This window comes from Ptychodera flava, chromosome 15 (assembly GCF_041260155.1).
Source record: "Ptychodera flava strain L36383 chromosome 15, AS_Pfla_20210202, whole genome shotgun sequence".
Taxonomy (NCBI): domain Eukaryota; kingdom Metazoa; phylum Hemichordata; class Enteropneusta; family Ptychoderidae; genus Ptychodera; species Ptychodera flava.
Window position 1 is genome coordinate 2,150,725 of NC_091942.1, and position 16,675 is coordinate 2,167,399.

General features: G+C 37.3%; 1 protein-coding gene across 1 annotated transcript in view; it reads right to left on the minus strand.

Moving 5' to 3' along the window:
- Positions 1-6,311: 6,311 nt before the first annotated feature.
- LOC139150844 (uncharacterized) overlaps positions 6,312-16,675 on the minus strand; it is a 35,100-nt gene continuing 24,736 nt past the window's right edge. Inside the window, exons 12-13 of the mRNA XM_070723258.1 lie at positions 15,479-15,583; positions 6,312-7,172 (exon numbers count right to left, since the gene is read on the minus strand). Of these exons, the coding sequence (XP_070579359.1) occupies positions 7,054-7,172; positions 15,479-15,583 (224 nt within the window). The 3' untranslated portion in view covers positions 6,312-7,053. The remainder of the gene's footprint in view (positions 7,173-15,478; positions 15,584-16,675) is intronic.

A 16,675-nucleotide genomic window follows, 5' to 3' on the forward strand; every position in this document is an offset into this window, starting at 1 on the left:
GTTTTTTTTTCAGTATCCATAACAATCGGGGGGGGGGGCCTCGAATATGACAACACAAGGATGTCAATTGATCAAAACATACCTTGACTAAGGACCAACAAGATTCACATCTGCATGGGACATATATGAACAGAAAATGCTCCCGTGTTTCAGGATATGTTGTTGTTGTCTGTAAATTGACACTTTTCTCTGTGACATTATTTCCATATGTCCTAATCAACATAAGGAGCAGCATTCACTATAATTTAAATTCAAATAAAAACCATTAGGCAATTTAGTACTCAGCCAATGCGAATACTAAAACTTTTTCACTGCTGTCTTTGTATCACCACTTTACATGTGTAATTGCCTTTGGCCAACTGTGCAAGCTCATCATACAAGTATTTAGTAAATTTTTATTAGCAGACTTGAAATGCAACATGTCGTACACAACCATTATATAATTTAATCATTCATTTATTTAGCAGTCATCGACTTCGTTCGAGCCCTTTCAGCTATCACTAATTAGACAATTTAGTTAAGGCCAGGAAGAAAAAATAAATTGTTCATCGGAATCGCCGCTTCTACTTTGGCATATTTGGAATTTTTTTTTTTTTTTGATCGCGGCAAATTCTTACTTCCGCATTACAAATATTTTTAGTACTGCCGCTGGTGGCGCCCTACACTGTGTCGGGTTTTCGCGGGCACGGGATTCTGAATGAGACTTCATTCGTGTTCGGACTTAGTTGACCGCCAACACGTTGTTACGTCTGAATTTGGCGAATCACGACGCAAAGTGGGTCGATTTGGCCAGAAATTTGCTCGTTTTGTAAAGGTTAGTACATGTCACATGAGTATTAATTTGATCGCCAACATTCGACGTGATGGCCAACAGTTAGTTCCAGAGACGCTATTCAGTGCAGTGTTTGTCCTGATATTACGTTCGGCGATTTGTTCAACAAGATCGTGACAGCAGATGGACGGTGCATCCGATTGAATGAAAATTGCATCGAAAGTATAAAAATTTACGGCAATGACAAAACACATGGTTGCGTCGATGTTAAAGTACGATCCGAATGATGACTATATAACTTCACTCCGATCACAGTACAGTGTTGTTAGACCATTATCATGTAAAATGTGTATATATAGACAGTGGTAAAGAGGCCAAAACATGGGGCCAAAGTAAAATGAAAAAACTCAGATGCTAGGTCCCACCAGGACAATATTAAAGGACAATACTGAATTGTTGAATTTCGGTGATTTGCTGTACATTTCAGTTTTATTCTGAGAGAATGTTGAAATGCTCAGAATATGTTGTGCAAACACTAACTGTGAATGTAATGGCCTATGTTATTGTTGGGAAATATAGTATTGAATTCAGTTACCAGTATCACTGTTTCTTGTCTGAGATATTTCTGGTAAAAAGGGAAACAATTATCTTGCCTTGTCTGCATCTGTGCAAAAATGCCACCGCTTTTACCTTCGGCCTAAAAAAAATAAAAAAAAAAATTTTCGCTCGCCGCTCCTGGGACTTGGTCCAAAAAATCCGATGAACAAGATTTTTTTTTTCTCTGGCCTAAAGATGCAAATGTCCAGTATGATGACATGAAGATGCTAAATGTCTGTCACCACCATCAATATACATTGGTAAGTGTCCTCTGCTTTGTCCAAGACATTTCAAGTAAAGGTCATTAAATATGCTAATATTATAAGATAGCATGAAGTAAACTTATCTAAACATGCTTAACGACTTTCCCTAATATTACCTAGTTGTATCTTTAATGACCACAGAAAATTTCGTCAACTTTAATAAAGTCAATTTAGATGTGTAGCACTTATTAGGCAAGTTCGTGAATTGTGCAAATTAGTAATTTGCTGATCAAAAAAATTCTAGTGACTTTCATTGATATTCCATAATGGTATATCCAGTGTATTTTCATCAACTTTGATCAATTTAACTAAGAGTTATAAATAAATTAAGAAAGTTTGTTGAATATGCAAATTAGTATTGAATTCCAGTGATTTGCTGTGCATATCAGTTTTATTCTGAGAGCATGTTGAAATACTCGGAAGATGTTGTGCAAACACCGACTGTATATGTAATTCCCTATGTTATTGTTGAGAAATATAGTTTTGAATTCTATAACCAGTATCAGTGTATCTTGTCTGAGATATTTCTGGTTAGCCTAAAAGGGGAAAAGATTATTTTGCCCTGTCTGCATCCGGCAAAAAAGTCCAAGGGACTGCGGTTACATTTGGCCTAATTTTTTTAAAATCCGTTCGCCGCTCCTAAACTTTGGTCCAAAAAATCCGATGAACAAGATTTGTTTTCTCTGGCCTTAGCTAAGAGTTTTTCATGCATTCATCTTATAAATGTTTTCGACTCTTGAAGGGGAGTTATCCAAATTTTTCCATTCACCTGAGTCTTTCTTTCAAGAAAATGTGATGCATGTTTTGCCTTGTTCAAAAATTGAAATGTGCAGCAGACCAAAGCCTTCGTGGACCGAAAACGTAATCTATTTTTGGGAAGCGGGGACTTCAATATTATTATGATTAGTAAGACAGGTACTAGATTTTTTCGGGCGTTGTTGGGTAGCATTTTAAAAATCGAAGGAAATATTCTAGAACCACACTTTCTGGAGGCGTGTGTTGACGCAGTCTATAACCGACCTACCTATTCATAATTTCAACGAACTTTCAATGCCGAAGTATTTCACTATGACTTCGATAGACTAGTTTCAGAAAAATATCGGGAAAAGGTAGATTGCCAGAAACAATGTAAACAATGCATAAATCCATGCAACATGCACCCTCTTACAGACAAGTTTAAGATATTACAACAAAATGTGATCGACACGGTGATGTAAATACGCTATTCTAACCATTTTGGGCCAACTTAAATTTTGATGGCAATATAATAGCTGTTCTTACCGAATCCCCGGCCATGAAATAAAAATTCCCCCTCCCTTTCATCATGACAATTTTCTTCCTCCCTCCCATCTTGAACATTTCCCGTCTCCCAGTCATCACCATGAAATCCCCCGGGGGTTTACTTTCTAGTCATATTCGTTCAGCATTAAGTAGTGAAGTTTTAAAAACTGAATAAAGACCTGTTTCTTTGAGAAAGCTTAGTCATACGACACTGTGTAAATCGCCAGTGAATTTTTTTTTAATGCTTTGTCAAGAAACCTAGGTGATTGTGCTCAGCTCACGTCTGAAGGTGTACTAAAATAGCGTTTAGGACCTGATAAACAAAATATTACACTTGGTGGGGGTGTTCGTGATAAGTGGAACGGCGTTTCTGTCCAATCACTGGCCATGCTTGGTTTAGGCGTCAAATTTAAGATTCATTGTTATCAGTGCGTACACATTGACACACACACCCACGATTGCCATAGTCAAACGCATGTTAAAATATTGGCACAAGTTAGTTTTCAGTGATGACATTCTGTTACGTTCAGCGTATCTTTCTGCAAGATATCATTCAAAGTGGTTTGAGTTCATTCAAAACATACTAGATACTTATAGCGAGGGTAATATTTGGTCAGCTGTTTGTAACATTAATGCCACTATTAAAATTGTCCAGAATAACTTACGCAAGCATTATCAAGTTTCTTGGTACAGTGATTTACACAATTATAATAAGTCTCTCGGGAAGGGAAATAATAAGCTCAGAACGTACAGACAAGTTAAAACTAAGTTTGGTTTAGAGAATTACTGGATATTAAGAACTTACGATGTAGAAAATTGGTCACAAAACTTCGTATTTCTGATTACTGTTTACAAATTGAGTTGGGCAGAAGGTCAAAACCAAGAATTCCGCCTGAATCCAGATTTTGTAAGTTTTGTAAGTCTTCCGTCGAGGATGAATTTCACTATTTAATGAAGTGTCAAAAATATAATAGTGATAGTGAAGTTCTCTTTTCTGCAATGAAGTTGTATTATCCTATATTTGATAGTTTAAATGAAAGAGATAAGTTTTTGTACATTTTAACTTCAGATGATACGCTCTCTCTCATGAAATATATTACAAACACTATGTTTCCCCCAGCAGCTGCAGGTAAAGACGTAGTAGACAATGTTTTATGCAATGTTTAGTTTTGTTCTTGCTATACTGCACTTTCCGAAGTGTGTTGTTATGCAATAAAGTGATTAAAGTGATTAAAGTGATTATCCTGTCAACAGCTCTCGTAGAAATTTGGATGGGAAAAGGGCCTACTTCCCCTCTTCCCTTAAAAAACTCACTGCCCCATCACAACTAGAGTTCCCAGTCGTGTCTCGACCATCTCCTTCTCTACAAACTCCTGAAAACAACAGAACATACACATTGGGTGCCGCTCACTGAATCCTTTCCAAGTTGACTGCTGAGTCACAGAATGAAGACCCGTCCCCCAACGCTGCTGATAAATCGCTGACAAACAGCTTTTGCACGAACAGCGTCGTTTGCAGCCCCTGATCGACGCTGTACGATGACAAAAGTTGTGTATGGCAATAACATACGTCAAAGCATAGGGAACCCAGAAATCTGGTTGTTGTTGTTGTTTGTATTGTTGTTTATGTTTATTAGTCGTGTCATTTTTGTCGTTGAATAGTAATTAAACTAAGACAATGGTTGTGTTGTTGTTTCAAACGTAATGAGCCTAATGTAGATGTACAAGTGATAGAGTGTACAATGGCAGAGAGTTGCATCGTTGTTATCGGAACAACGTGTCGAGGCATGGGAGATTAAAGAAGTATTAGGAGAACAATTCACCGATTAAAAAAAATCACCGGCGCCATCACGGCTGAATAGTGTTTGCTCAATACCTGTGTTGGCTTAGCTTACTGATGAGATAATTTTGCTCTTGAAAGTCATTGTCATTTTGATATTAACGATTTTGTAAAGTGTCACATATCACCAGTTGAAAAGAGAATACAACAACCTGGAATCACGTCAGCCCGCATTAAAAAGTAGGCAGTGATTATTCTAAAATGCTTCGACCTATCCTCACGCCAAGCAATCATCAATTTTTTTCAATACGTCTCAGGTCTACCACACGTTTGGGCTTATTTCGTAGGTCTTGAAGAATTCGAAACATTTCCCAGTATTAAGTTTTTTCGAAATCGAAATTTGTATCTTTCCCACAGAATTATCTCAGGAATGGCGGCCATTGAATAGTGAATAACGGAAAATGTTAGGCAATTCGCTTTTCTAACATCATACTTTGCATGATGACCCCTATTTTTTAATTTTCAGTTTATTGAAACTTTCATCGAGTAAATATAAGTAAAAGTTTAATACTTTCACATTCGAAGAGCATACTATTGGTATTAGGTTTATGTAGTCAAATGTTCATACCTGTTTTGTCACCGTGATAGACATTGTCATACTGCAATATTTAAACACCCGCTCATGTATTTTGGGTTACGCTCAGTCAGCTATTGATAGCTTATCACAGGCAAAATTTGACTGTAAGAGGACAAAAATTATTTCTATGAAAAACATTGCAGCATTGAATATACAAATATCCGTAAAGCAAAAATACAAAGAAAAGGATATATACATTATTTTTAATCACACCACACGCTAAATGACCAGGCATAAACTAAATGAGTGAAAACCAAATACACGAGTGGGCAAAGAAAACTTTTGCAGATATTATTGAAATGTTACCATTTTCAGGCGATATCATCCTGATCTCTTTCGAAATAGACTATTTTCAGTATGTGTGTGTGCGTGTGTGTGTGTGTAGAACGTAATGTATTCAAGACATTAAAATTTCGCCCTGGATGTGGGTATCAATTATTATTTAACCCTTTGAGCGACAAATCTTGGTCGTTTTTTAAAAATGCATCTTAGTCAATATTTTTTTCAGATTTTTGCCAAAATTCTGATAAAAAAAACCCCAAATGAAATGTGATGTTTATTCGGTCCAAAATAATCCAAAAAATAAAGAAAAAACCATAAATTTTTGCAAAATATCGAAATAAAATTTTTAAGCGAAAAATTACAACACTCAAAGGGTTAAAGTGAATCTTTGTAGTGGCTTTTAGTCAATTAGATTAGCATTGGAAAGGGCTGACACTTATTAAAGATAAAGTAATAGTGGTCGACAAAAACAACTGAACTGTAGCGCTTGCAAAGTCTGATAGTGATTTTTCTGGTGCTGAAAGCATGTCTTACATTGATATTTTCTTCAATACTTACTGATTTTAAAATAGTCAGGTCCATCGGTTACGGCATATTTTTGTTCAGCATAGTAATCAGTTTAGAGACTCGTTAGGAGCGGAAAAGGTGTTAAGTTTGTCTTAGACCAGTTATGATTAACAAAGTAGAACATACAGTCGAATTTTTCAAATCCACAAAAATCAGAAACAGCTTTATTCCAATAAAGAAAAACATTGCATGAAATCCTCGGTTGCTCACTTTGCAGTGTGTTTACATGATTTACAGAAGATTTTATTCTTACTCGTACTTTTTTGAACTCTAGTGCGGTTCCTTAAAACATCTACGATGAAGAAGTGTGAAATCTGAGGTCTTTTTTGGGAAGCAACATCAAAGAGGAGCCTGTACACGTCAGTCAATGTTACCTGATCCATCAGTCCCATTGGTAGGGCATCTGAATACAGATCCTGGGGCATTGATTCAATGCCCAAACTATTGCAATCCCGTACGATCGGATGTAGTTGTGTAAATTTCCCGATGATTTGTTACATATACATAGAATCTACCTTGTTAATGACTTATATTATCTATATATTGTGAATTTCCCGATGATTTGTTACATATACATAGAATCTACCTTGTTAATTACTTATATTATCTATATAAATGTTGTCTTAACTTTGCTGCCTATATTGCATCTATGAGAATACGATGACTCTTTTAGAGTGGAAAAGGTTATATTCTTCTAAGTACTAGTAATGAGAGACTTGTAAAAAGATTTTAACATCGAGTATATGAGTTATATAAACTATACATAGTTGTCTACCATCTCACTTTCTATGTATATGGAGTTATTTTAGTCTCAAAAATTGGCATTTTGATGTTACATTAGAGGTCATAAAATTTGATTATACTCGTGCGTCCGTCTAACAACCAATTTCGTCTTCATTGCCCGGACAGTCAAAGTAACCATCGCATCGCCAATAGTCATGAATACACTGACCAGTGTTGCATTGCCATTCGCCATCACCACACAAAGCTAAACCTGAAAGAAACAAGAGGGGGCTTTCATTGACATGTAAGCATATTTTTATGTACCGGTAGGTCATTTTCCCCTCACTCATGAGCTGAGTTTAATTAGTCTAAAACAGATCGCTCTCCTTTACGACCTAACGACCTTGAATTAAATTTAGACATGTTTGTAATGTTCTGGAAATTTAATTAGTTGTGTAAGAGACATAATTTTAGAGCAGTAATTAGCATATAAATGAAGTTCTAGATTGTTCTTATATTCTCTTATATAACCACTTTAGTATAAATATGGGACTGGCACAGCTTATAGTCAGACATTTGGGATCGTGTCTCTTGCGTGTTACAAACGTAAATCTCAAAGTAATACCAGATATGAACTGAATGTGCTCACGTGTTTTACAACATATTCATTAATAGTAAAAATTACAAACGACCTCAAAAGAGGGATAAAACTGCGGCAAGTGAAAATGAATAGAGTAAAAATAGGCCGACCAGCGGGAGATACAATACTTGTTAAAAAACAGAGAATAAAAATTGCAAAAGTAAAAACAAATACAGTAAAATACTGACCGAAGGGTTGAACCCGAAACGTCTATGTGTTTTAGTCTCTGCGATTCGCAAGTGTTTTAATTCCCGCTGATCGGTCAGTATTTTTACTGTATTTGTTTTTACTATTGCAGTTTTTATTCTCTGTTTTTTAACAAGTTATTGTATCTCCCGCTGGTCGGCCTATTTCATTAATAGTAGTACGCTTCACAGAGTGTTGGATATCCTGTACACAGATAAGAAAATTTTAGCATTTACTCAACAGAACAACTTGACCTACTAATGTGACCCCTGAATGGAAGGAATGACTTTGAGTTTGACAAAATTACAAACTTAGTTACAAAGCACTGAAATTGACTGTTGATGACTCGACATGTATTGACATTTATCAAACACTACTAGATGCATGAAATAATACAGTATGACATGAACTACTGCTACTTTTTGACTGTTATGAAGTTGTGTAAAACAATTGTACCTTTGACCTGTCTCATATAAAGTGACAAACAACGAGCAAGGAGATGTTACGCAACATTTGCAGACCTCAGGATAATCACTAACCAAAACAAGAGAACAAAGACAGACATTGTATATTCTGACAGCAGTTCAATTGAGCACACGACGCGGAGTGGAAGACAGACTTCTGATAAGACTAGCCGTGTATACGGTCTACTGCCAGAGTAACTATCTCTGACGAGGATTTATTGTATTACGTTTTTCAATATTTCTGTCAATAAACCCAATTCATACCAATATAATCGATACCCTTGTGAGGCGTGTAATAAGAAGAATAAGATATCTGTTATGTCATTATATGCAGCAGGTTTCATCAACTTTCGCACAGTACTCTCAGAGTCAAATCACTAATTACAAAATTGTATTTAATATGTACATGAGTTAATTATTAACGTGACACACCCAATGCTTCTCAGTACAATGAAATATTTATCAGATCAATATCTGTATCAAGTTTCATAAAATGTAATGCTGTAATATACTCCATATAACTAAATGCTTCAGACTACAATTAGATATATCTCAGATCAGTATCTGCAGCAGATTTCATCACATTTGGTGCAGTTAATTTGGAGTTATATGACTAATTGCAAAACTTCATAAAATATGCAAATGAGCTACTTTTTAACTTGACACTGCCAAATGCTTATCAGTACAATTAGATATTTATCGGATCAATATCTGTACCAGATTTCACTGACATGGGTGCCGTAATTTCAGAGTTATATACCTAATTACAAAGTTTCATTGAATATGCAAATGAACCCTTAATTAACTTGACACTACTAATTGCTTTACACCACAATTAAATATCAGTCAGATCAGTATCGGCAGCACAATTCATCAAATTTGATGCAGTTACATCGGAGTTATATGACTAACTATAAAACTTCATAAAATTTTTAAAATATGCAAATAAGCTATTTATTAACTTGACACTGCCCAATGCTTCTCAGTATAATTAGATATATATCAGATCAATATTTGTTGCACGTATCATCAAGTTTGATGCAGGAATTTTAGAGTTGTGTCACTAATAACAAAAGTTCATTAAATATGCAAATGAGCAGATATTTGACATGACACTCACAGTATCGTCATAATGTTCTGAGATTGTTATCTGTGAAAAGTTTCATGAAATTTTGTGCAGTATTTCTTGATAGATCTCTCCACTGTCATTACCGTCTCCATAGGGAAACCATTATACGGAAAAAAATGATATTGCATGACTTCATTAATATGCGAGCCACACTAACCAAAATCTTATCAGTTCTTGCAAGGAGCAGATGATACCTGTGTGCCAAATCTGATTTGAATCTGTTCAGGCGCTTTTGAGATATCGTGTAAACAGACAGACAGACAGACAGACAGACAGACAGACAGACAGACAGAGACACACACACGGATAGACAGGCAGACATCGCTATGACATTAGCCCACGTGTGAACACGTGAGCTAACCAGATATGAACTGAATATGCTCACGTATTTTACAACAGGTTCATCTATAGTAGTACGCTGCACAAAATGTTGGATATCCAGTAAACAGACTAGAAAATTTTAGCATTATGAACTCAACACTGCAATTTGACCTGCTAATGTGACCCCTGAAATGGAAGGACTTTGAGTTTGACAAAATTACAAGCTTAGTTATCAAGCATTGAAATTGACTCCCGATGACTCGACATGTATTGACATTTGTCAAACACTACTAGATGCATGAAATAATACAGTATGACATGAACTACTGCATGCTTTTTTACTGTCATGAAGTTGTGTTCACAATTGTACCTTTGACCTGTCTCATTTTACAATGTAAAGTGGAAGAACAACGACCAAGGTGATGTTACATAACATTGGCAGATCTCAGGATAATCACTAACCAAAACACAAGAACAAAGACAGACATCGCATATTCTGACAGCAGTTCAATTGAGCGCACAACTCAGAGTGGAAGACAGACTTCTGATAAGACTAGACTTGTATACGGTCGACCGCCAGAGTAACTATCTCTGACGAGCATTTATTGTATTATGTTTTTCAATATTCATGTCAAGAAACCCAATTTATACCGATATAATTGACATCCGTGTGAGCCGTGTAATAAGAACAATCAGATATCTGTTATATCATTATATGTAGCAGGTTTCATCAACTTGTGCAAAGTACTCTCAGAGTTAAATCACTAATAACAAAACTTTATTCAATATGTGAATGACTTAATTATTAACTTTACATTCCCAACGCTTCTCAGTACAATTAGATATTTATCAGATCAACATCTGTAGCAAGTTTTATCAAATGTTATGCTCTAATTATGGAGTAATATCACTAATTACAAAGTTCATTAAATATGCAAACGAGCCCTTAATTAACTCCACACAACTAAATGCTTTACACAACAATTAGATGTATATTGGATCAGTATCTGCAGCAGATTTCATCACATTTGGTGCAGTTATTTCGGAGTTATATGACTAATTGCAAAACTTCATAAAATATGCAAATGACCTATTTGTTAACTTGACACTGCCAAATGTATAATTATAATTAGATATATATCAGATCAATATTTGTTGCACGTATCATCAAGTTTGGTGCAGGAATTTCAGAGTTGTGTCACTAATAACAAAAGTTCATTAAATATGCAAATAAGCAGATAATTGACATGACACTCACAGTATCATCATAATGTTCTGAGATTGTCATCTGTGAAAAGTTTCATGAAATTTTGTGCAGTATTTCTTTATATATGTCGTCACTGTCATTACCGTCTCCTTAGGGAAGCCATTGGAGGGAAAAATGATATTGCATTACTTCATTAATATGCAAGTCACACTAACCATAATCTAATCAGTTCTTGCAAGGAGCATATGGTACCTGTGTACCGAATCTGACTTGAATCTGTTAAGGCGTTTTTGAGTTATCGTGTAAACAGACAGACAGACAGACAGACAGACACACACACACTAACACACACACACACACACGGACAGACAGACAGACATCGCTATGACATTAGCCCACGTGTGAACACGTGAGCTAAAAACGATAATAGTATTAATTTTTATGATACTATTTATTGTCCTTTGACGTTGGCAAGTATACAAAGCACTCTAAATTAAGTCCTTGTTTTTCATTACAGCAACTAAGACGTTACTGACTAGTAAATTGTAATTATTCATAGCAAATCAATATGTATGAAAATTTAGCGGTATCTGAATGTTTGTATGGAAAAACTCTCATAAGAATGATGAGTTAAGGCATATCAACTGGCTAAAATATTCCGACATCTGCATATAGGTCCTTTCATCACAGTGCAAGCGGTAAGAAATACGATGACTTGTATGTATTGCAACTTGCCACTACTTTTTTAAATTGACTTTCACGATATGATCTTTTACTGTAGAGGTGGCAATGTCATTCCGTCCAAAACAAAAAATCGCAACCTATCCTTGATATGTCTAGTTAAATCAAAGAAACGACATGGAGATAAATGTTTGGCCGAAATCCAGGGGCGATGGCATTTTCCGAATAAAGACCAAGCTATAGGTGTTTTATAACACACCACATGCTCATGTTGTATTGTTATATAGTTTTTAATGTGTTTTGATATTTTGCACGGCAACAATCCATTGTGACAAGTTTACTGGGCGATGTTTCCGCAGCGCTTTCAGTTGTACGTGGTACCACTTTCTTTTAAAAAATATTCTAAGCATACCTAGCGACATCCTTATGCACCTTAATCTTCTCCGTCGATGAGCTATTCAAGTTCCTACGCTGTCGGAATGTTGGAAAATGTTGGAAAATCTGTTTTAGAGAATGTGTCGTCACCTATCCCGGACGCACATCACGTTCTAGTCACCCGCCATTGTAGCAAAGCTGCAAACGACACTAAGGTCACGTGACCGGGCACTTTTCCAAATTTGGTCAGAACTATTTCCCTAGGGAAATAGCTTTTCAAAAAATACCCTCCGATGTCACTTTTGTCGATTTGGTGGGGACTTGACGTATCTATTTTCTCGTCACGTGACGTATTCTGGCGAATCGCGACACGGAATGAGCATGTGGCGTGTTATAAAATGGCCTAAGGGGAGGGCAGCATGCTACCAGGGTGTGCACGTACTGCTACAGCGTGGGGGTCGAGGCGCCATAGCGCCCTGGAAAGCGGTATGGGGTCCATCACAGGATCCAACCGCACATCTGGCAACGTGCTACCGGGCACCCACTTTGGCCCATGAGAGTAGCCCTATTATTATTATATGGAACTTTAGGTTTAGTTATCCAAATACGAAAAATACTTTAATAGTTGTCTTTATTTGTGAGCTGCTACCCTGCAGGAATGTTGCAGTTTTGTTTGTTTGAGTCCCTTTTTAAAGGTGGAGCGTGGATGGGATTTTTACAATGTGAACCTGATCGTGGTAGATGCTGGAATGGCGAAAGCGTGGCATTGAGCTGCAGATATGGGAATGGATAAGCTGATAGGGTATGGCGCGAGTAGATTAGATACAATGAATGAGGGCGGGAGAAGACGTGGATTCTGTTACATCTAGGGTAAACACAGTCGCTCGAGAGCTATTCAGCTCTGGGACTATTCGCCCCATAGACGAGTATACAGAAGCGAGAAATACCCCAAGTCAGGAAATGAAATGGCTATTTCGTATAGGGATTGTGCCACCATGTCATCTTCGACGTTCGATTTTACCGTGAAAAGTAGCAAGTTCATCTATCATGTAACCGTCGACCGTTCCCTATCATTCTCAAAATTCATACCTGGTACTTGATTTGCTTCACAAACGCTCGTTTCGTGTGATTTTCGGCCGAATTCGACGGACACGTCGCTAAAACATAAGCGTGAGCAACATTCCGGTCACCTTACAGTGGACGTTGGGCACCTCCACTTTACTGACGTTAGCGCCGCGTACCCATGAGGGGTGATTGGAAGGTTGTTCATGCCTTATGTTTTGGCGACATGTCTTCTGAACTGGGCCGAAAATCACACGAAAATTCATACCTGATACTTCATCTGCTTACAAAATGCTCATTTCCTGTGATTTTCGGCCGAGTTCGAGAGACACCTGGCCAAAACATAAGCGTGAGCAACATTCCAGTCATCCCTCACGGGTAGGCGGCGCCAACGTCAGTAAAGTGGAGGTACCCAAGAGGTGACCGGAATGTTGCTCACCCCCAGGTTTTGGCGAGGTGTCCGTCGAATTCGGCCGAAAATCACACGAAACAAGCGTTTTTGAATCAGATAAAGTATCAGGTATGAACTTTTAGAATGATAGGGAACGATCGACGGTTGCATGATAGATGAACTTGCTAATTTTCACAGTGAAATCGGACACGGAATGTTACATGGCGCGGTTTTTATAGCCATTCTGTTTCCTGACTTTGGGTATTTCTTGCTTCTGTATACTCGTCTGTGGGGCGAATAGTCCCAGAGCTGAATAGCTCTCGAGCGACTGTGATCTAGGGTAAATATATATAGTGAATGATAACGCGAATCAGTATGTTGTTGCCTGCACAGACCAGTAGTGTTGGCTTTGGCCTCCGCACCTCTTTTCTTAGCTGTGGGTCCATAGCTGTGGTGTTTTCAGACTAGACTCATGCCTTTTACGGGCTGGACTTGACTTTTACGATTTAACCCCGCCACCACAGCTATGGGATATTCCATAGACTAGCGTCCATGTTCCGCCGCAAGCACCCTTTGCGCAAGTTTGTTCGACGATATTTCGAAAAATTTTCCATCCAAATTACAAATTGCCAACACTCATCGACAGCTTGGTTATTAGGGACTCACCAGACCAGAAATCCGCTCAAAATTCACTGAAATATCGCCTTTTTTCTAAGTTTGCGCGACATGACTACACGGAGACCGCCATTTTGCTAGCGTAAAACTGTTGGTCGAGGATCCCTGCAGTACGTCACTACAGTGACGTAGGGCCGTGACCTCTCAACTTCTAAACACAAACTGAGAGATTCATCGTGTGATATCGATGACCATCGTTCGTCTTATGGACATTCCCAGTCTCACAAAACTGAAACCAAACTTTTACTTGGGGGAAAAAAGTTCAGTCCTAGGATCTATGATTATTCGTGGCGCGCCGTGTGGATGCTGGCCGTAAGTTAGTTTGTGTTCAGAAGTTGAGAGGTCACCGCTACGTCACTGTAGTGACGTACTGCAGGGATCCTCGACCAACAGTTTACGCTAGCAAAATGGCGGTCTCCGTGTAGTCATGTCGCGCAAACTTAAAAAAAGGCGGTATTTCAGTGAATTTTGAGCGGATTTCTGGTCTGGTGAGTCCCTAATAACCAAGCTGTCGATGAGTGTTGGCAATTTGTAATTTGGATGGAAAATTTTCGAAATATCGTCGAACAAACTTGCGCAAAGGGTGCTTGCGGCAGAACATGGACGCTAGTCTATGGAATATCCCATAGCTGTGGTGGCGGGGTTAAAATCGTAAAAGTCAAAACCAGCCCATAAAAGGCATGAATCCCGTCTGAAAACACCACAGCTATGGACCCACCGCACCTCTTTTCTGCGTTAACTACGACTATTACAATATAATCACCCATTAAGTATCATATAGGCCTATATAGGGGAGCCTGACCTACAATCAATATGACAGGTAAAATACCCAGTCGGGTATTTTCACTGAATATTTTAGACGTGCAAAGCAGTAGATGATACATGCGCTGATACTGATCACCCTACAACAATGTAATATCCATCCTTCATGTTGCATTTGTTGTTTGATTGACACTAATATCTAATTTGTTCCGTCTAAACAGGGAGTGAAAATAAGATAATGTCACCTGTTTGTTTAAGTTAAATCTTATTCATGAATCAATTACACACAACTTAGCGAATATGGGTTAATATTTGGAACCCTGTGTAAAATGAATTGACGCGTTACGTGCTTTGCGTGTTCGTTGATGAAACGCGCACTCTACCTTCATTGTGAATTAGGAATCCTAAATAAATAATCAACATGAAATCATAAAATTGAGAAAATAACAATTACGTATTTTTTCCTACAACTTTAAAGAACTGTACTATCTTCACATGTACTTATTGATCAGCATAGACATTTCCTTGCGCTCAGAAAAATAATTATGATGGCAATTATGGTTTTCTCTTTGGGAAAGATCGCGTGATTCAACACATCACAACATATAAATTGAAACATCCTGGAATTTAATCGTTTAGCTAAACTATTAAATTCCGTTTCTTCTGATGATAAGAAGTACCTACCGCAAAGTGCCTCATCGCTGTTATCACCACAATTATCATATCCATTGCATTGCCAATGTTCTGGAACACACTTACCATTGTCACACAAGAAAGTGAAGCACGGACCTGAAAAAATTGAATTTCATTATTTAAAGGAACAACAGATATATCCATATATTCCCTAGGATGAATGAATTCTCTCATTCATTTCCTTGCAATATGTTCGATCAAATGTGCTTGCCCTGCCGAAATAATGCATCGATTACAATTTGCAATTTACGGTTCAAGTTCCATTAGATGTAACTTTGGTCATTTTTAAAATTTAGTTTGTTCTCTGTGTCATCAGAAGTTTTTAGTTTGAATCCCTGAACCATGCAGGAATTCCTAATATGTAGCTCATAAATATACCCTATATGAGTATAATTTGCATTGTTATTGTTCAAATTTAGTATTCAGGGCCGGACTAGAATACATTTATCAACAATAACAATGGTCATTTCACGTATACAGGTTGCGTTGGCAAGAAGGACACCGGGCATTGGTCATGATGATCGGATTCTAGTGAAATTCTGTAGCTGATACATTGAAAAATAATCGCAATCATACCAATCCATAATCCAATAACACTAGGTCAAAATTTGTAAGACAATAGTTGTAAACATAGACACAAAACAGCACAGAACAGACAGTAAATAGACGGTACAAACAAAGTCAAATTCATGAAAGAAAGATACATGAAACAGAGTAGTGAAAAATTAGTCGAAAGTTACAACTAATGTCCCTTTAAAATGGACGAATGAGGTCTGGTCAATAACTGGAATTCAATGCTGCATATCGCACACGTGCAGTCTTTGTTCAGATATTGGACACTGGACATGAGATCATGAATTCAGGGGTTGTACAGGGAATTGCATTTTATAAAAAGAGCAAAGTATTTAGCCTGTCACTCCTTATTGCAAATAAAATGATATCTATAAAATTAGTTAAACATTACGTGTAAAAACGTATAATAAAAACTGCATTGTAAATGCTAGTGGTAAATTGAGCTCTTCGTGACTATCGGGGCGAGAGACTCCTTTTTAGCTCACATTTGGTTATAGCAATGTGAGGTTATCGTATAAGCTGAAGTTGATAGCGTCTGTATGTATGTATGTATGTATGTATGTATGTATGTATGTATGTATGTATGTATGTATGTATGTATGTATGTACAGTATG